The 20,920-nt window shown below is 35.3% G+C and overlaps 1 protein-coding gene across 1 annotated transcript; it reads right to left on the reverse strand.

Annotated features, from left to right (window-relative positions):
- Window positions 1–16,155: 16,155 nt before the first annotated feature.
- Window positions 16,156–17,936, reverse strand: LOC136809098 (uncharacterized). Its single transcript, XM_067065676.1, has 2 exons — window positions 17,857–17,936; window positions 16,156–16,833 (listed from the first exon to the last, which is right to left on the reverse strand). The coding sequence occupies exons 1-2, from the start codon at window positions 17,863–17,865 to the stop codon at window positions 16,264–16,266; spliced, it is 579 nt and encodes a 192-aa protein (XP_066921777.1). The 5' UTR covers window positions 17,866–17,936; the 3' UTR covers window positions 16,156–16,263.
- Between the last annotated feature and the right edge of the window lie 2,984 nt (window positions 17,937–20,920).

A 20,920-nucleotide genomic window follows, 5' to 3' on the forward strand; every position in this document is an offset into this window, starting at 1 on the left:
AAAAGTGGGATGGGGGAACCTAAGTGGGAACCTAAATGAAAACCTGAAAAGTGGGATGGGGGAACCTAAGTGGGAACCTAAATGAACACCGGAAAAGTGGGATGGGGGAACCTAAGTGGGAACCTAATTTTTTATTTTTTTTATTTTTTATTTTTTATTTTTATTTTTTTATAGCAATATATTTCGCACGTCTATTGACCTCCTATGAAACAGAACTTTTGATTTTACATTTTATAAAGTTTTTTCACCCTTTCTTTTATCAAACGCTCTTTGAAGACTTGTAAGGATTCAACAATATCTTCTTCTAGATCATTCCAAGGTTTCACACTTCTGTAAAAAAGAGAGTTGCTTTGGTAGCCTCTCATACCGTCATTAGCAAAGTTCCTTTGAAGCTCGTAATCATGCTGACGTCGTGGTCGTGTTCGAGGAGTAAATTTCTCTGATCTTATAGACTCGTCATAAATGTGGAGGTTCTTGAAAACTTCCACCATATCACCAACTTGCCGCCTGGTCTTTAGGCTAGGTAGATTGATGAGTCGTAGCCGATCTTCGTATGAGTAGTTTCTATAGCAACTAACTAGCCTTGTAGCTCTTCGTTGGACGCCCTCGATTGCATTGATATGTTTGATTAGCCTTGGAGACCATACTACATGTGCATATTCCAAATGGGGTCTGACAAATGCAATGAAAAGCGTTCGAAACATATCTGGTGAGAGAAATTCGAAGCTCCTGCTAATCAAGCCAACGATAGAGTTAGCTTTCTTGATTTTACTGAATATATGGGCTTCAAAGGTCAGGTCACTATCGATTATCACTCCTAGATCTTTTTCTTGGTCAACATGTTCTAGAACAGATCCTGATAGGGATGGACATATTTGATGTTCCAAAATTTACCCAGTGTTAAAACATGACACTTGTTCGGATGAAATTCTAAAAGCCGGACTGGCTTTGACCAAATTTTAAACCCTTAGAGTGCACTTATTCTCATTTTTGCTAATTTCCACCCTTACAGTGTACTTTGGGAAGCTTGGAAAAAAGGGCCGCACGTACGGTAGGTCGTTTACCTTGAGTGGATCTATGCTTATGTGTATTGAAACGTGGCAAGCCGTGCAATATGTTCTATTTTACTATCAAACATTTCTAATTAATGAAGTGTATTCACACGCTGTACTGTTTGGTTGGTACAGAAAGAAAAACGATCTAGAATCCGTTAAATGCTAAGCGACCCCAGCCCTGACCTGAAATTGGAGCTGCTAATAAAAAACAATGTGTATTGCATCAAGAGTGAACAAAAACTAGATCGTAAATAATGTTTTACTAGATTCTATATTCAAGCAAATTAGATCCGTGCAAAAGAAAGAAGAGGCTCTAAGTTATCCATCGAGCTATGAACGAACTTCTAATTCCTTCTAGATTTGAAGATATGACGGTTTAAAGTTTAAAGTTTAAAGTCAATTAAGTCAATTTACTAAAAAGAACCTTTCAAAAAGATGCACTATAAAACTGCTGATAAATAAACATGCTTTTTTGAGCTAATTGAATAAATAAATTCCCTTTGTTTTATTTTCAACATTATTGTTTGCGAACCGTAATGTAAAAAGTAAATAACTGGTGTTCTTATTATGATAAAAGGTTTTTTCTTTCCTTGCATATAAATTCTTTCTTATCTTTATGTATTTGTTTTTAAAGAAAAATAATAATAATAACAAATTAGGTTCCCACTTTAGGTTCCCGGGTTCCCCCATCCCACTTTTCAGGTAAAAAATATGTGCAAAATTTGAAAAGTAAACACAAATCGCCATTTTCAATAGACCTATTTATTTAAACATAAAGGAATTCTTCTTAAACTACGATAAGACTTGCTATCGAGCAAGTCTTATTTTTCGCTTATGTATTTGTTTTTAAAGAAAAATATTTCAATTCTATTAATAATTAAACAACTTAGGTTCCCACTTAGGTTCCCCCATCCCACTTTTCCGGTGTTCATTTAGGTTCCCACTTAGGTTCCCCCATCCCACTTTTCCGGTGTTCATTTAGGTTCCCACTTAGGTTCCCCCATCCCACTTTTCCGGTGTTCATTTAGGTTCCCACTTTAGGTTCCCAGGTTCCCCCATCCCACTTATCCGGTATGCCTTTTAGATCCAGGGAACTTTTTTCTAAAGCCTTTTTTGGAATACAAGTAGTTATTTATAAGAACAAAGGAAATTTTGCTCACTTTGGGCATGATAAGTGAAGTCATGAAATTTATCTTTTCTTTAAAGTTACCTTATACGACATATGACAAGGGTCCTGTGTGCCGAATTTCATCCAAAAAGACCGACTAGGTCAAAGTTTAAGGGGTGGCACAAGAACAGCCCTCACTAGTTATGAATCAGCCCTAAAAGCCTTGTATGGATAGGGTTAACCCACACTGGCTGAAAATATCCTAGTGGGTCTGTGAGAAGGGGGTGTACTCATGCACTTTATCGTTATGCTCAGAATCTTTGAAGTTAAGTCTCAGGGTAGTCCTAATTTTATTCGGAGCATAATTTCATAAAATTCATTTGCGATCGTTTTAGAAATATGATATTTTCTAAACTTACGTATACAGTATAATAAATGTTTTTATTTCGATATTCTGCCTGCTGAACAAATAGTGTCGGGTTAAAGAAGAATAAGAAGATGATACATCAACTCTGGAGTTCGATTTCAATATAAACTGTGTTCTTGTTCATCAGTTTGATTGAAATCTTCTTGGTGGAAAGAGCAACCTAAAGAACACCTTGAATTTTGACTTCTTTGAATAATTTGTTTTAAGGGCTCTGGCCATAGTCAAACGATCGAATGCGCAGATTTGTTATAAGTTGTTTTAAATTGTTTGCAAAAGATTGAAGTATCTAAAAACTTTCGGAAACATTTTCTAAATTGATGTTTCAAAAGTTATGACTCTCTTTGTGCAAAAAATTGGGATGAAAAATTAGTCAAAAGCCACTATTTTCAAGATTTTGAGACAATGAAGCTTTTACAAAAATTTTCCGAAAATGTATTGTTTGTTTGGTTAAAGATACACCATCTAGTGCAAAAATGTTTTCAAAATATTTTTTCTTCGCCGAAAATAAGCTCCTCAAAGTTGAAATACTTGTCTTCGTATAACATGCCATAGTTTTGTTGGTTACATCAGTCAGAAAACACATTGTAAACACGACAATTATGAAAAATTCACTATGGTCAGAGCCCTTAATTAAATGCTCTACGAATAGTTTTGTTAAATTACTTTAGGATTTATAGCTATTCTTGTCTGAATCCCACCACCGATCATCCATTTTGTAAGCAGTCCAGTTCCTATCACTCTGTTCTGAAAGGATGAAACAAATACTCCCCTTTGAAGTAATCAGGGTTGCTCAGAGTCTTCTGTTTGTTCGGTCTCTCTAATTCGTTCTTCAAGGGAAATTTGATTTGAGGTAGCGTATTGAATAGTAGAATTTTCATAGGCGTAGTGGTTTTTACGACACTGTAATCAATGTCCTTGTTTTATCAAAAGATAATGAATATGTCATAAACGTCTGCACTCCCTCATAAATTTTGCAGGGTATCTCGCTCACAGATATCCAAGCCCGAAGGGCTAGATAGGCAACTTTAAGCTTTCTCCCAAAAAAAGTGAAGCAAAAATTTGACTTTTTAAATTTCGTGCCGATGGATAGGATCTAGCATTTTAATTGTTTTCGGAGCGCGAGATCGTGGGCGGCAAACGCTATTTCACATCTCTCAAACCGGTGAAATTGCATATTTTAGTCACGTGACTTTGGTAGGAAATCCTTCCAAACTTCGGCTTCACTTTTCGATAAAAGCTGCAAATCTAGCCCTTAGGGCTTTCCACATATCTATGATCTCGCTACGCCTATGATTAGGTTATGAGAGAGATTCTTGTTGACGGTGACGAATAATGGAGCTTATCGAATAGTAGAATGTCGAATTAGAGATCGTTAACTGTACACCATTGCTATTTCCTCAATTCAGATTAAACAATAAAACAATGCAGTTTTGCTTGGCTCCAATTTTCGTTTGCCTCACCACCATTTTATCGTCGAGCTTTTCAACCACCATCGACAAACGAGACATAGTCGACCTATCACAGAATACAGGGTGTACCATCAGGGCTTATATACTGTGTCACCGAGTTTTGAATGTAGAAGCATTCTTTCAGTGCACGGAGAGAAAATTAACAGATTGTCGAATGATGGATAAACATTGTGATATCAAAACAGTTATTCATAAAACACAAAAAATGTGTTACGGGATTGGTTTTCGAAGCATTTGCAGAGATGTTCATTACAGCTACGAAAAGTGCCTTTATCCCACAAGACACGCTTGATCCCACAAAACACACTTTATCCCACAAGACATATTTAATAAACTTTGGTTTTCAGAAATTATATTTTTGTTGGTAATAGATGTTTATAACTTTATTGTAAGAAACTTGTACTTTTATCTCACCCCTGCATAAATAAGAGCTTGAAATTATATTCTATGTTTTTTATATCTATCCGCAGACACGTGTTTCATCCTTCCCAATATTCATCAGTGCGACTTGGATAAGCGAGTATAGACTGCTGTATTCAATTTGGGCTTTGCATAATCGCATATAAAAATCCAAAATCTGGCTTAAAAATGCTTGAAGGGTACTTATCCTAAAAAAATTATGGAAATTCCAAAAAACCGTAAAATTCCAGTCAAAAACAGCCAAAATCAAAACATTTAGAGTTGATGTTTAAAAAGTTGATGTATAATAGTACAAAGCGTACTTAGCTCAAGGTTAATCAATATCAACTTTTAATTACAATTCTATCTAAAACTTGATACTCAGAATCAAGTGTTATTTACAAAGTAATTTAAATTCAATCGAGAAAACAAACGCCGTGAATAAAGGTGTGACAGTTTCAGCAAGTAGTGGGCCTCCATTGCTTGATTTCTTTTTTAAATTCCTCTACACGTTTTTAAGTTTTTTGAAGTCATTAGGAAGGGTAGCCCAGATGTTAGTTCCTAAGAAAGCTAAAGAGGATTTTCCATTTATTGGCACAGCACGCAGTGGAATGGGACTTTAAAACACAACTGGTCGAACAAATTTGACTTTGTCGGAGCCTATGAAGAATCCAGGCTAAGAACTGCATATCTGAGGCTTACTATTGTGCGCATGCGTAAGAAAATAAAAACCACATACAATTAATACCTCTGATTGATAATTCCTATGATTGATATTAAATTCAAATTAAAGGAATGGGGACACGAGAAATTTTTCTCGCGTTGGTGCAATGCAACATTCTCCAACCCAACAACCTCTGAAACGCTTTATCGTGTCACCTCACTACAAATAAAAGTGAAACCACTTTTGTCCCTGCGACGATGGAGCATACTTGATTCTTGAAATCGTTTATGTTAACCTTTACTCTCAACAATGCCAAAAACTTTCTATTTGTAACATTTTAGTTATTTTCTAAGAATATCAATTACACAATCTTTTTATAAAACAAACTATATGAGATCAATTGGCATCAATAAAAAGTTTAACAAGTTAAAAGTTTTCAAGCTTTTCATGGACTATGAAGCGCAGTCAATTTTTAAGGAAACTTGCACAAAAATATTCACAAATTGGTAAAATATTGGTAAACATTTGAAAAACCTTTCCAGGGTAATATGAAAACTTCAGAACTTCCGAAGGCCGTTTTTCAAAGAAAAATAATTTCTGATATATTTGGCTTTGGAGATATATCGAGTGCTTTCCATGAAAATGTTCATTTAATTGATTAAACATCCAAAAGCTTCAAAAAATTTAGATGTTCTTATAAAAAGCGTGTAAGTAAAGAGGATACTGCCATTTTATATCTGAACAAGATCTTTTTGGGCGATTTATCTGTTTTCTTTCCTTCGTTAAAATATAAACTAGCAATTAGCTGTCGCTATGAATGCCCCGCTGATAGCAGATATTAGCCCAGAGGAATTTAGCCATGAAGAGAGCAAGGGAATCATAATCAGACTGTAAATTGGTGAAATGAGTCTTCATAGAAAGTGCTCAATGTTACTAGAGCTGTTTAAAGTTAAGAAACACGAGCCGATGCGGTTAAAATTTCCTCAATAAGATCCATACATAACGAAGTGTTAATCTACACTTTCTGATGCAAAGTAAGTGACCTGAATAAAACCATTACTGTACAGGTTTCGCAACATGTTAAGAGCTAGAATGATATCAAAGTTGATTTTCTTCAATCACCAGATAAAAATATTTTGAAAACCCAAACATAAGAATGTGTACTGTGAAACTGAAAGTGCTTCCCTCCCATAAAGAAAGCATAATGCAGATTAAAGGTGAATTCCAAAATGAAATTGAATGCATTCATTTGATTTGAAATTTAAAAAGTAAGTAACTTTGGACTGGTGGCATACTGTAGATATAATCTATTTGTATCAAAGGTTACTGAAAATTATCTGAAAAACTTTAACAATGTTTATACGTGTTTCTGCAAAAAGTTTTCAGTTAGCTTGAATAAAATTTCTTCATGGTTACTAAAGATATAAATTTGATAGACGTTTTTTTTTTAATAAGGAACACGTTTATAAGGAACTCGAGGCTGAAAATGGTTCAAAAAATAAGGAATTGTTAAGGAACTGCTCAGGCTGAGAATAAGTGAATTTGAAAATAATGTACCTTATTGGGACTAATTTGACCAAATTTTGATCTTTCAAGGGGCAAAAAGTTCAAAATTTCCTATGTAGTAAGGAACTTTGAGACTGAAATTCTCTGTAAAAATAAGGAACTCCAGGCTCAGAGCGAAGTTAAGGTTCCTTATAAAAAAAAAACGTGTAGTTGCTCTCAAAATTGGCAGTTGAATCAGATAATTTTAATAAAGGTATTAATTTTCAGGGATTAAATTTGTCGGATTTCACAGCCTTTGTTCTTATTTACAAAAAGACCATAAAATAAAAATCCTAAGAAAATCTGAAAAGGGGCCTTCAGCAAAAATTGGTCACCATGAAAATATTAAAATAACATCTAATCCGCCACTGTGTACACAATTTTTTTCTATCGCTGTAATCCACTTCCACTTCCACTTCCTGGCAAGCAAGAAAGCGGAGATTCTTCAACGAAATGACTGTTATTTCAGACACCGTGTCCTGTTGTAACCACCGTCAACATGGTTAAAAACTTTTCACTTCACAGGTGGGTACAACATTGTGTTTGTATTTCATTGGACGTCTGGTTCTAAAAAGTCAAAAAGTTTGTTCAGTTTTGATTTGAGCAAAGTACGCTCCTACGTTTAACATCAACACGGTACAGTGTGCAGTGGTGGTATTAGTAGAGAGAGTGTTCAGTGTTCGAGTCTGTTCATAATATGTGACAAAACAATTCAAATTGAAATTACTCCAATAGTGTGTGTAATAATAAGCTTTTCTTAGAAGCTTGAAATGTTTTGTCCCAGTCTGGAATTCAGGTAACTAAAGCTGAAAATCTTTGGCGTACATAGACATCAAAGTACCGTTCTGGCACAGTGGCATAAACATCGTGCTTTATAAATTGTAGATACTTTTTCATACGCTTATGTATTTTGTACTGTACTGACAATGACGATAGTCGAAAAGCTTTTACAATAAATTGAACAAATTTTTGTTTTCTTGATTTTTATCGAACATTACTTTGCATGGCATTAATCATTCATCATGGCATAAACATCATTTTCAAAGTTTGCTAAAACTTCAATATTGGCGTAAAAAATTATTCACAAAATAGCATCAAATATATACTCCATAATCCATCGTTTTTTCGGCTTTTGTTCCGCTTCTGTTTACATTTTTCTGCTCGCTGCTTCGCTGCTCCCCATGCTCAACCATTTTTTTGCTGTAACACTGTGCTTCAAATGTCCACGAGAATTAATCAGTTCCATGTTAGTCATAGTATATTCTCATTGGCATGTCTCACTCACTAAATCTTCTGTAAGAAACTCAATGTTGGTATCATCAGTTTTTAGCACGTTTTGGCGCAAGGATTACTCTTTGAAAAATTACTTTCGGCGCATGCAATATCCATATATAGGGTACTGGGTTCAGTAGGGTTTCGGTAGAGCAGCGTATAACAGTTAGGGAAACCATCCAGGATCCTGCCATTCTATAAACCAGCAAAAACTAAATGACACTTGTAAACTTAAGTTTCTTACCATTTTTCATCGAAAACAACCAAAAACATTGCTACTTCCCAAAGCCGGAGACCAAAACAAATCATCTTCCAAGATTATGGCGCCCTTTTGGATCTATTGTTAAGACCATCTAAAATGGTGGAAAGAGTTGCGGAAAGACAGAGGCGCCCGCTGCTTCAATGGGTGGTAACGCCAAAACGCCCAATATGATCTTCCAACAGAAGGCGAGTTAGTTGCCGCGCGAGTTACGTCATGCACTCCACCGCAGTGCACAACGAAGCGTGTTTCAATGAGTATCATTAATTATAAGAATATCTTATGTGCTTACCTTCAGTAAACTTTGAGTGCTTCATTGAAAATGAAGAAGGTAAGAAGATAAAAAATGCGCTGGATAATTTTCATTGTAACAGTTAGGTCAATCATCGCAGAAAGTTTGAAAAAGTTTTTCCGACGCAAAAAATAATTTCAGCCAATTAAAAGCACAGTGTGCTTATACTTACTATGTTTGCTACATCGTCTAGGCTAAAAAAAATGCGAAGAGACACGAACGCCGTTTTTTAATGAGTGATGTTATGATCTTTTTGATTGCAGCCGCGTACAGGAACTCGCCAAATGTTCCTAACTGTATAAAACTGTCCAGACACTGTCAGACTGTGTGTGTAAAACCACACTGTCATTCATTGTACATTGATTGAAGATGTCATCCATTTCTTCTGACGACAATCGTATAAGGTTTGATCCAATATCAGTAGTTTGATAGTTATTCATTCAGCAGCAAACAATGTCCCTCAACTAAATCCAGTTTTAGTTTTGAGCAACTACGTTAAAAAGATATTAACCAAGCAAAAATCAGAGCTGTTTGTTGTTTGTGAAACCTTTAAACTGTGTAGACTGGCAGTGCAAACGGGACTTTCGATTTCTCGCTTTCACAAGTGCTCTGTGTAAAATGCACGAAAGTTAAAAAAAATATCACGAAAAAAATCTGAAGAAACAACATGAACATGAATCATGAATATTTTTCTGGCGAGCAAGTCCGCTACGTGAAGCAACAAAAGCCCCTGCGGGGCAAAAATTAAATTAAAGGGGTATGTATAGAAGTAAATGTTATAACACTGCCATCTAAAATGGATTATTATTGAGTAACCTCATTAATGTGATAGAAATTTAGGTAGAAATTTTGAAACATATAATCAATTATCGTCATAAGTTTGACCTCTAATTTTCGCTTGGATATTTTTTCCACATATATAGAAAGGCTGCAAAGATACTTTTGTCTTCATTCACTTTCGTTTACTGTTGAAAACATAACAAAGTTTTAGCTATACTCTCAAACCACGTATAACTGTCGGTTAAGCCAATCAGCTTTCGGGCTGACATCAGCATGTATTTCAGAGTATACCATGGAAGTACCAGCAACTCCGACCCCTACTATAAGTATAGCGCTATTCCCTTTAAACTCCTTTTATTCGCATATATTACCAAAAAAGCAAAAGAAAATTTAAATATTGTGAACATAATATGAAAAATCAGATATCAGATATTGTATTGTAACATTTTGGCAGAAATTACCAAATTTAACCACCAGCAGGATCTTCACTGCCGGTTTCTTCTTTCATCAACAATCATGAGATTTGTCGTGCATCTCATGATGGAATTACAAGGATGGTGAACAATAATTGTTGAAAATCCTCTCATGACAATGATGATGTTCTTCCACTCAAAACCGAAAATTAAATGGTAGTCACCAATCAATAAAATGTTTCCGTCTACGAGATATTGATATGGACTTTCACCTTCATTGAAATCGTTTTTACGTTCCCCATACCTTTTCCATTTCAATTTCATCTTATTCAATGTTTGAAGGTGATCCTCCTTGCATCCAAAATGAGATATAGATATCACTAGCACTCCATCTTTTGTTATTTTTCTCCCTCATTTCTTTGATGGCATCTTCAAACGAGCCGGAATGATAGGGTTTCTCTCCGTCAGGGTGGTTTTGTGGTGGAAGTACTAAATCCTCTTTATAGCCCGAACTTTTCCTTCTTCAAAGCGTAATGCCACTTTCACTATACTTTGACAGTTTCTTAAATTCACGTCAAGTTCGAATTTCATGAAATGGTCATACCGTGGAGGATATATCTTTTCACCTGATAACATTTCGAGATGACTGTATACATTTGATGCAACCCAAACCACATCAACGTATTGTTTGACTCTCATTATCATTCTTTTCGTTTTATTATCGGTAATCGAACATTCATCGATGAATAATGCGTTGATGTTTTTCGTTCGAATCCTCTTCATCAGCTTTTCAATTTCATCTTCTTGTTCCTCTTTATCGAACTATTTGTAAGAAAGAAAAATTCTATTTTAACCCTATTCGTACTAGGGAGGTTTCTGCTCGGGGGTGAAACTAATGTTAATAGCTCCTGAATAAAAGAGCTTTTGGCATGAAATTTTCTGTTAATTCCTACAATCACCCTTGAAATATATTGAGTGTATTTTAACGTTTTTCAGAATTTAAAGTTCGGGCGAGAATTGCTATTTTAGTACTTTCACTTTCTTCCATTGAATATATCGATTTTAGAGGGGTTTGGTGGCTTCTAGGCTATATTCCAAGCCTCATTCGAGCAAGTTTTAGCTTTTAAATCCTGAGATCCTAAGGTCTAAGTTTTAAGTATCATGTTAAAACTCAGAGTTAAAACTCTACTTTCCAACTGTAGTTTAAGGCTCTTTAAAATCAATTGTGGTGTTCAAAATTACACCGGGAACTCCCCTTTGTTTCAAATATTTAGTGGATGATTTTAACTTTTGTTCAATTAAAAAAAAAATTGACAACAAAATTTTTCACCCCTTGAGCATGATGACATTTCTGATAGTAAGGTGGCACAAAACTTGACACATTTCCAATACGAATTCATTTTCTATGTCAAATATATCGTTTAAACCGTAATTAATTGAACATTTAGGATAAAATAAGCATTTTGGACTCCGGGAAGTTTTTTCTAAAGCCTTTGTTAGAATGCAATACTATTTATAAGAACAAAGGAAATTTTCGGTTATTACTCACTTTGTGCATGATAAGTAACGTCATCGAAAAAGTTTCTGTGGTACAGGAACAGCCCCCCTAGTTTTGAACACCTCTAAAAGACTAGTATGAAAAGGGTTAAGTTTATCTCTTCAAAAAACAAGTTTAATTATGCGAGGTTGTAAAAAATGTCACGGAAAAGTGCACGACGAAATCAAAATTTCGCGCGTTTCTCACTTTTTTAATAACATCAGTAACATCAGTTTTTTGCACGTATTTGATTCGAAAAAGATAATTGAAAAAGAAAAATTATGAATAGTTGACAACAAGTCTTAAAAAATTAGCATTTTTTCCTTTTTTTATTTGGTTAGATTTAGAAAAAGATTCAAAATTAGATTCAAAATGCAACTTACTAATGCGGTGTATCCATAGACGTCAACTCCATGTTCGTTTCCCAATTCATCTTTCAATCCCCATTCAAGAAGGGTTTCTAAATCATAAGTTCTGTGAATGACATACATAACACGTCCTTTGTATTCCGTCATTTCACTCAATTGTTTTGCTTTCTCCTGTAGGATGGGGGAGTAAAAGATTATGGTATTAAATTCAGAAGTGTCTATCTTCATGATGGGAAGTTGACGCTGACTGTAAAAGAGTATGTTGTCAGTGGTACAGACGGTATCGATGGCTTTTGAGATATACTCCGCCTAGTTTGATGTTGTGATGGGTGCTGTTTTTGAAGCGTGAATTGCAAACACAATTATTCTTAGGAGGTCTTTAACTTGATTTACTGCTGGGATGAAAGGTATTCCAGAGGGAACGGTCGGATAACCAACATTTCAAATCTGTTTCATCGTCAATGTAATGTTGATTGTTGAAGAAAAGGTCACCCCTTTCAACACAAATAACTGGATGATAAGTCCAGCCATGTCCCAACTGATCACCTAATTTCTCCTTTGTCAGTTTATGGTATTTATTCAACTGATCGAAAGCTTTCCCAGTAAGTGTCCGTTTGATTTCGACGCCTATGATTAATTTCTTGATCCACGAAGCATTTTTCTATTGTCTATTGGTGCGAAAAAAGGAATGGGACGTTTATAGTGGGATGAAGCGGACAAAGAAATGTCCGCGCGACTACGGTCGAAAAGGTCTATGTCAGAAAACACTTTCATTAAGGCTCTGTTGATAGAACTTATTGATCTACAAGTAACAAATTTAACTTTTTAATGTGAATTTATTTTGTATAATTTTAATTAAAAAATATTCACTGAATGATTTAGGCTGCTTACAGACTTTTATCGCCCTTTTGATAAATATCGAAGAAGATTGCTTTTTCCCGTAAATTATCGCAATAGTCTGGGATTAGGGTTTTTTTAATCAATCAAGCAATCAAGTAAAATAATGATAATTAATTTCCATTCCATTTCTTAAGGATATTTAATTAGATTCATAAGACTAGTATTTAGCACTCTAGACATTACATCTGTGAAAAACTGAATATCTTCTCGTCTCATTTAAAATGTTGGATAGAAACAAAATATATAGGAAAGTTCTTGTTTCCTTAAATTTCACTGTAGAAAAAATGGCGAATTTCATCATTGCATTGCGTTTCATCCTTTTCATAAGCTTTTCAACTTGTGACACAAAAACCATATCATCAAATGTGAAAAAAGATCTGGACAGAAATACAGGGTGTGTTACAATAGCATTCGTAACATGTCATGGCCAAAAATCTTTGAAAGATTTCTTCAAATGTTCACGAAAAGTGTGAAGTAACACCACAAGGAGATGGAGGAAGCCTGTCAACTTGCGACACCGAAGATGTTCGTGATACAGCAAGAATGTGTTTTGATGAAATACATTGCCAGGATATTGATTTCACTTATCTCAAATGCAAGGAAAAGTGACGATCAAAGCAACGTCGACATATTTATGGAGGAATATTTCATCAAGGGAAATACTAATCAAGCTACGTAAACCTTTATTGGTTAATGTGCTATTCCATTTTTAAACTATACAGGGGTATTGATAAACTTTTCCAGGGGGTTCAAATCGTTGATTTTTCAAGTGGGTTTTATTCAGTTTTTAGATTGAATGTTTCCAGGGTTTCCAGAGGGTTCTCTCGTCATAAAATGACATCAATAGTCCGTTTATTTTTCAGCCTCTTTTCACAAAATTTCAACTTCAACGGAGTTCTAGCGCAGATTTCCAGGAGATGACTTGTTATTCAATTTTTTAGGAGAGGTGGTCTGGGAGAGAGTTCGTCAATACCATACCCCTATATGAGTTTTTTTTTGGAAATACGAAGACAAGATTTGAAGTTGTTGTAAATGAACGAGCATCAAATCAGGAACTGAAATCTTAAATGACTCAAACATTTCCTTAGTTTTCACTGTATTGAAGTATGTTTTTCAGGATGAGAGAATATAAATGATGACGTTTCTGAAACCTTTTGAGATACTTGCTTAGCGAGCTTATGTATGTATTGAAAAATTCACTTTTCTGACCCGTAAAATCCCAAGTGTTGATTTGTCGTCGTCCACAGCCACTCAGGATCCAAACAGTCACAGGATCCAAACAGATTAGAAACTAACCCTCTCTATCGTAGAAAGCACAGATCCATAAACTCGCTATTCATGAAGGAAGTGCATCTGGCTACGGCTCCTCTTTACCTACTTTTGAAGCATAAATTAACAAACTATCTTAGTATCTTAGTATACTATTTGACTATTTTAGCAGGCGCTAGAAGTGAGAAAAAAATATATCATTTAATTATTTTAGATCTTAAAAACACTAGTTACTTATTTTGACGTTCACTTAATTGTGCTAAGCCCACTTAGGCATAAACAGCCACCTGCTACCGTGAAAAGCACAGACCGAAATCATATATCGACCTTTGCCGACCAATCCCAAGAAATCAAATGGGAAACGAGGAAGCTGTGGGAAACAAACAAAACTCTGTTGTATACTCGCTAAGCCTTCTGGGCCGACTTGGATTATTTTTAATCAAAATGAATTACAAAATTCAATTTATGGAGATTTTCACATTGTTTAAGAGAATCGAGGGCGGAAGGATATACACCCCAGTTAGTAAGACATTAAGATTTAAGACATGCTTGCAAGACTCTATAAAACAATGGTGATTTATCAAAATTTGCTATAATATACTACTAAACAAAAATCGAGGAACCTCAAAATTGACTAACATACCGAAAATATTTTGGAAAAATAACTGGGAAAGAGCCCCTTCAAAAGATGATTGTTTTAATATGAATCTGTAATAATCTTTAATCGCTAATAATTCTTTGAAGAGAGGGGTAAATATAAGAATTTGGTGTTAAAAAGTTAAGTACACGCTTTTTTTTTCATAAGAATGGTGTAAATCCATTTCATCATGGATATTCTTAACTTTTTTGGGAAAATTATCCTAAAATATTCTTACAGCATTCTTAGGTTAGGATCCTAATTCAGACTAGATTTAACATTTAGTACATACGTCTCAAAATTCCACGATGGTGATATTCTTAGCATATTCTTAATTTTTTGGTCATTTTCATCATGGACATTCTTATAAAAAAAAGCGTGTATGAAAAACTCAGAACTTTCGATACCTTTGACTGTCCGATGTGGTTTACGTGGGGGCGTACGGTATTTCGAAATTGCGGAAATTGACTCTTTTTTCTTCGGAATTTCAAAAATCGGGCAAAATTCCTTCGGCATTTCGGAATGCTGAAATTGTTTCGGTATCGGAAATCCATGTTTTGCATGTTTTTGCAAGTTTTGCTTCGGAATTTCGGCATCGGTATTATAAAGTTTTTATTCCCCTTTTCGGAATTCATACATGAAAAATCAAACTTGATGAAAAATTAGCCAAAACGATGAAAAATAATCGGTACCTGAATTGCAAGTATTTTTCTACGGAATCTCGGAAATTTTAACAAAATTATTTGCTATTTCGGAAATCGCAAACCCCGTACGCCCTCTCCCAATTACAGTTAAGATTTCATTTGATATGATTATTTTTGTAATCTTCGTAAAGAAAATTAAGGCGAATAATATTTGCAGTCCTACTCAAAAACGAAAATGAAATATCTATGTACATGTGTTTTATATAAACTCATTAATGTTTAGAAAATACTCAATTACTGGGACCCATTCATGATAATAATAGTAAAAGTTTACAATCTAAACCCTACAAGGATTGGATTGGCCACAGAGCTTCAAAGAATACTTGAGTATTCACAGAAAGTTAAAAAGAATATGCACAAATGAGTGAATCAAAAATACTGCTGTGAACCATGTGAATATCCACTTCTTGAATTGGTAAAAATTTCTCAATTTTTTGCAAGTTTCCTAAAAAATATTATCTATATAAAACTCTTAAAGACTGTTAACGGCAATGTTTTAAATATGATATGATATGCAAAGACTATAAAGGTTCCAGATAGAAATAATCTTCTTGCTGGGCGAGTACACACTCCTGTGTCACTGATCCGGTGGACCCCCCAACCCAGTGGAAAAATAGGTAAAAAATCGTCCCCGGTGGAAAAAATACCCTACATTTTCAACCCCACTGGTAAATTGCCCTATGATTATATCCCCATTGAAAATTGAATGGAAAAAATTGGACTTCAAAACCATCCCTGCTGGAATTTTTGAGTTAGAAACAATGGATTTTTGTCCCCATTGGGATTTCGATAGAAATTTTCACCCCCACTGAGGGAAAAGGTTCTACCAACCGGTGAGTACCCAGCTGGCACAAAACGTTGTTTCGACGTTTATATAACGTTCACAACGTCCATATAACGTTAAATAATAGTTAAAACAACGTTGTGTGTCAGCTGGGAAGGGCTTTATTGATCTCCATTCTTAAGTGAAAGTCTCATTTTGAATTTGATAGCCGAAAAAAATATTGAATCAATATTGTTAACGTAGATTGTCAACAACTTTAAAAAGGAATATGTGAAATCAATCATTACACTAACAAAAATATTTTTTACAAATCCCCTGCGCAGAATTTAATCACTTTTAGATTAACATAGAATGCTAAAGTTTCTTATTTTATGGTAAAATTTAAAATAAGCATTGTTCGAGGGGGCAGACACTACCAGAAAAGCTCAGAAAGCAAAACATGCAATCTTCCACACCCCACACTTGTTCCGTACATTCCAGGCATTCCTGACAACTATCAAAAGCAAAATCACAAAAAGGATTATCCTTCATTTTATTCTCTTCACCAGCTCCATTACCAACAGTATTCACTTGAGGCCTTAAAAGGTTTGGAATCTCTTTGAAATATAATTCCAGAAGTGGTTTCAGAGCCTTGAATACAACATTTGGTAAGTGTACTATTTTAGAGCCAGCACTTGTAGAGTTATGATGTCCTGGTGCCCGATTGATTAAACTTTTGGTTTTAGTTTGAAGATATTGGAGGAATGGGACGAAAGCATTAAACATGTCCTCTGGCACAGCAATGTCATCACCAAGCATCGAAGGATGAATGACTTCATGTGCTATTGCTTTCTTTGTTGTAACTTTCGTTGTCTTCTTCTTCTCTGACGCCAAAGCTTCTTTCGATTTGGTGCTGATAGCATTTGAAGAGACTTCGTGAAGAATAGTGAGCAACATCGCCATCAAAATGAACTGAAATAGAAAAAATGTTCGATAACATTTAGAATATAGATTTTATTTTGAACTAATGCTAATGTCACGTAAGGATGACAAATATTTCACAAAAACCATTCACTTTATTTCTTAACTTTTTGTCACAGGATTCTGAATTTTGTAAGTTCTCTACATTAAAATAGCACCTAGTAGTAATAGTACGCTTACAGCTTTTACCCCTAAACTGATGGGCGTGTGCTCTTTAGTTTTATTTTTTTTTAACTTTAGATTTTAATATACTTTTGACCTTATACGTAATTTTTATGCGAAGTTTACGAAAAGCAATTAGATTTTTGAGAAAAAAGACTCTGTAAGGATCCCCTTTTTATCAAAGCAGTCATTGAAGGATCAGGATTTAGAAGCCCGTAAATCATTTACCCAGCTTTCCTCGACCCTTATTTCCCCCTCACCGGGTGTCAGTGTGAAAAAATACGCCATCGTCTTAGCCCTACTGGCACATAAGCGTTGTTTTAACGTTCATCTAACGTTTTTTGAACGTCAGAGACGTCAGATTGCTTGTTATGACATTCTGTGTCACCTAGGAGCTGACTCTAGATCTAAATATTTCCCGGTTTACAAGATTAACCCCCGGGAAAGGGGGATACTTGGGCAGAAAGGATGGAACTTTTTTCAAAAATACGAGTCCATTTTTTGAACTTCAGCTGCACACCCCTATGGTCGACAATGGTAAGCAGGGGATTCACCGGATTCACCCTTGTTTTTTTAAACACTGCGGTTTGTATAGCATCGTCACCCCTGTCTCATACCCGGTAAAATTTGACTTAGCTTTTGTCCCCACTAGGATAAATACGCTATAATTTTCTCCATTGCGGTTTCGATAGTGGTTTTTACCCCCACTACGGGAAAAAGTTCAACCAGGGCTGTGAAATGGAGGTGTGTCATCCAAAGGCATAGTACCTCTGAAAGACATTATGCTTTTTTATCTCAAAAATCTTAAATACATTTTACTCATTTTTTTACTGAAGATGAAGGAATACGTACCTTATACATATTTTCTCTGTTTTTCCGTTTGACACGAGCTACGTGTTGCTTTATTTGTTATACTGCTTGAGTGAAGATTTCGAATTGATTTTTGAAGTATAAATTTGCCCCTATTTATACGGAACACTTTTGTCTAAAAATAGCCTTTAGTACGCATCTACGTTGGCGGGAAGCTGTATATTTAGTGGTTTTGAAGAATGTAGGGGCCGTGTAAATTGTAAAGCGTGGTTAACTTTGGGTAACAGTTTTTATGACCACAACATAATTGAGCATTTTATGTAAATTTGTCTAGTCGTCTAACTACTGTATTTAACATTTAAACCTGCTGTCAATCATTTCGGAAATCATGCAAAATAAAATTGATTGTCAAATGTCACTAAATTCTCTACTTTAACGGTCTCTTTTCACAGCCTGATAGGACCTACTCCCACTAAAAAAAAGGCAAAAATATCGTCCCCAGTGGAATATTATTATCGAATTTTTGTCCCCGTCCCCATTTTGTCCTGGTCATTAGATTCGCAGGCCAAGAATACACCTGTAGAAATATATTCAAGAGCAGCCACCGGCTTGGATAGTATGAAACCTCTGTGTTCTCAAGGTCCCTTTCTCCTGGAAAAAAAACTATCCGTTCTGTATCATGGGCTCTGATTTGTTCTGGGAAAAAATGGGCCACTCCAGGAAAATCTGTTCTCTAGAAATATTATGCTCTTTGAAAAATATAAAAGCTATTCTTTAAGAAAGTTAAAATGCTCCTACAAATGAGACCTTTTAAGAAAATTATGAAGCTCCCGACATCTGGTTGTGTTTTTCACAATTTAACTCCTGGATTTTTTGAACAGATTGTCGGCTGGAAAATTGAATGTGTTTTTCCTTAATGGATTTTACCTGGGTGTTTTGAGGAAGGCCTCACCTAGATTTATCCATAGAATTTACTCTCCTGGAAAAAAAGAACAAATATTTCAAAAAAATCCGCCGGCGGCTGCTCTTGTATATTCAGCACGCATAGAGTGGAAACGAAAGTAACCATAGCAATTAACGAAAATTATAAATTAAAACGCGAGCCGATCAAATTTCAATCAATAAACTTAAAGAAATATTAGATACTATTATTTCCAAAGTAACATGCAGATTGGTCAACTTTTCTGTTAGCATGTTTTCGATATCATTCTTGATGAGATCGCGGTTTTTGATCAGTTCTTTTTTGAGTTTTTTGATGTCGTCGTCCTTCTTAGCAATCTCTTTTTGCATCGTGTTTCCTCCAATTTTACTTTTTAAAGATCTTTTTATTCGCACGCAATACACATTTTCGACCGTAGCCGCCAATTGACGTGCGGGCAATTTTTTTGTCAGTTTTACCACCCTAAAACCGCCCCAGTCTTTTCGCACCTAAAGACAATAGAAAAAAGTGTAAAAAAGGATTGGAACGAGTTTGGATGGTAAATTAAATAGTAAAGAGTGGCACACGCCTGACTGCGTTACTACGGTCGAAAAGTTGTTTTGTGACATAGATATTGGTTGTTATAGGTTTAACAAAGGTTTGTAGTTGGTAAAGTAGCAATTGTGTGCACTCATAAGCTCTGGCATTTTAGTCGATTTTGATCTTCATCATCCACACACCTAACAAGGGTGCATTTGTATTGCTTTTGTATTTTCTGGTTCAATTGGTGGATCTGGAGTGCTTTTGTCGGGATTTTTGTTCATATTTAGCAAATTTTGGTACTTTCTTTGAGTTTCCACCATTTTTTGGAAGGGCGCTGCAAACTTGTCTTAACTAAGTGACGTCAAATAAAAAGAACACAAATTCTAGGGGATCTAGGGCACTCCTAATGGTAATCCTTACCCTAAGTTAGCATTTTGGATGATCCCCTCGGATTCTATCAAACTTCAACCTTCAAGGTTGTCTGAAAGTGAAATATACATGGTTGATCTTCGCATTTCCTTGAAAAAAATGGCCATTTACCAGGTTGTGTTTTTTACCAAATAGAACATACAACGAGTATGTGATCGTATTTATGAATGAAAATTTAATGATTTTTTCTTTCTCTTAGGCAATTCCTGGTTAGCCGAACTCTAGAGTAATCAAGTGAGATTTGCCATGAATGTCGGCTGCTTCAGATACCAAAAATTACTTTCGAATCACGGAAAGATAAAATGTGGCGCTTCTGGTTAATTTATATCGGCTGACTATGTACAAAAACAAAGACATTAAAAAGTAATCATTTCTTTATGGTTTCACCTTCACAGCGTAAAGGTTATTTTGCGGCAGACATTCAGACGCCGAAAATAGACAATGTTGATTGCTTTTTAAAATGTTCATTGTTTTAAAGGGATGACGGGAAAAACACCCTGAAAGTACTGAAAATGTCGTAAGAATTGTTTACGCGCTGAAAACAACGACCTGAACAAACACCAGGTTTTTCTTGCGGTTTTCTGAAAGACGGAGCCTTTTCAAGTGTACTGACGCAGATTCGATTTTTTCGCACTGCAAGGGCTTTAAAAGTTTAAAGTGACGTCAAAAATTCGAATGCTTGGAGCCCGAAAACCTAGGCTCCAAACATTCAAAAAAGTCGCAAAGTAAAATATAAAAACGCAGGTGGCGTTCAGTAGAGGTTATGGAAACAAAAGAATTCGTCTACGGTGCGTTAAAGCCGTGAGTGTGCAATGCGATTGTTTTTTATTGTCTTGTACGTCGCATTAGCCTATACTAGACGTCACCCGCGTTTTTTCTACGCAATTAACGTCTATTCCACTTTGCGAGTTTTTCGAATGTTTTGAGCCGGGGTTTTCGGGCTCTAAACATTCGATTTTTTGACGTCACTTTTAACTTTCGAAGCTCCTGCAGTAGCAAAAATATCGAATTTGCGTCAAAACACTTAATTTTTCGAAAATCGTTAAAGTGGAACTCACTAAGAAACGAGATAAAAAATCCCGGTTTTTAGTGAGGTGCTCGCTAACGTCGCATTTGCTTGCAAAAAAAGGAAGTGCGCGCTGGAGAAAAAGGTTCATTCTATATGTAATGAGATAAACAGCACAATTCCCTCTGCTATATTTTTATATAGGGGAT

The sequence above is a fragment of the Clytia hemisphaerica genome, unplaced genomic scaffold (assembly GCF_902728285.1).
Source record: "Clytia hemisphaerica strain Z4C2 unplaced genomic scaffold, Clytia hemisphaerica genome assembly, whole genome shotgun sequence".
In the NCBI taxonomy this organism is placed as follows: Eukaryota; Metazoa; Cnidaria; class Hydrozoa; order Leptothecata; family Clytiidae; genus Clytia; species Clytia hemisphaerica.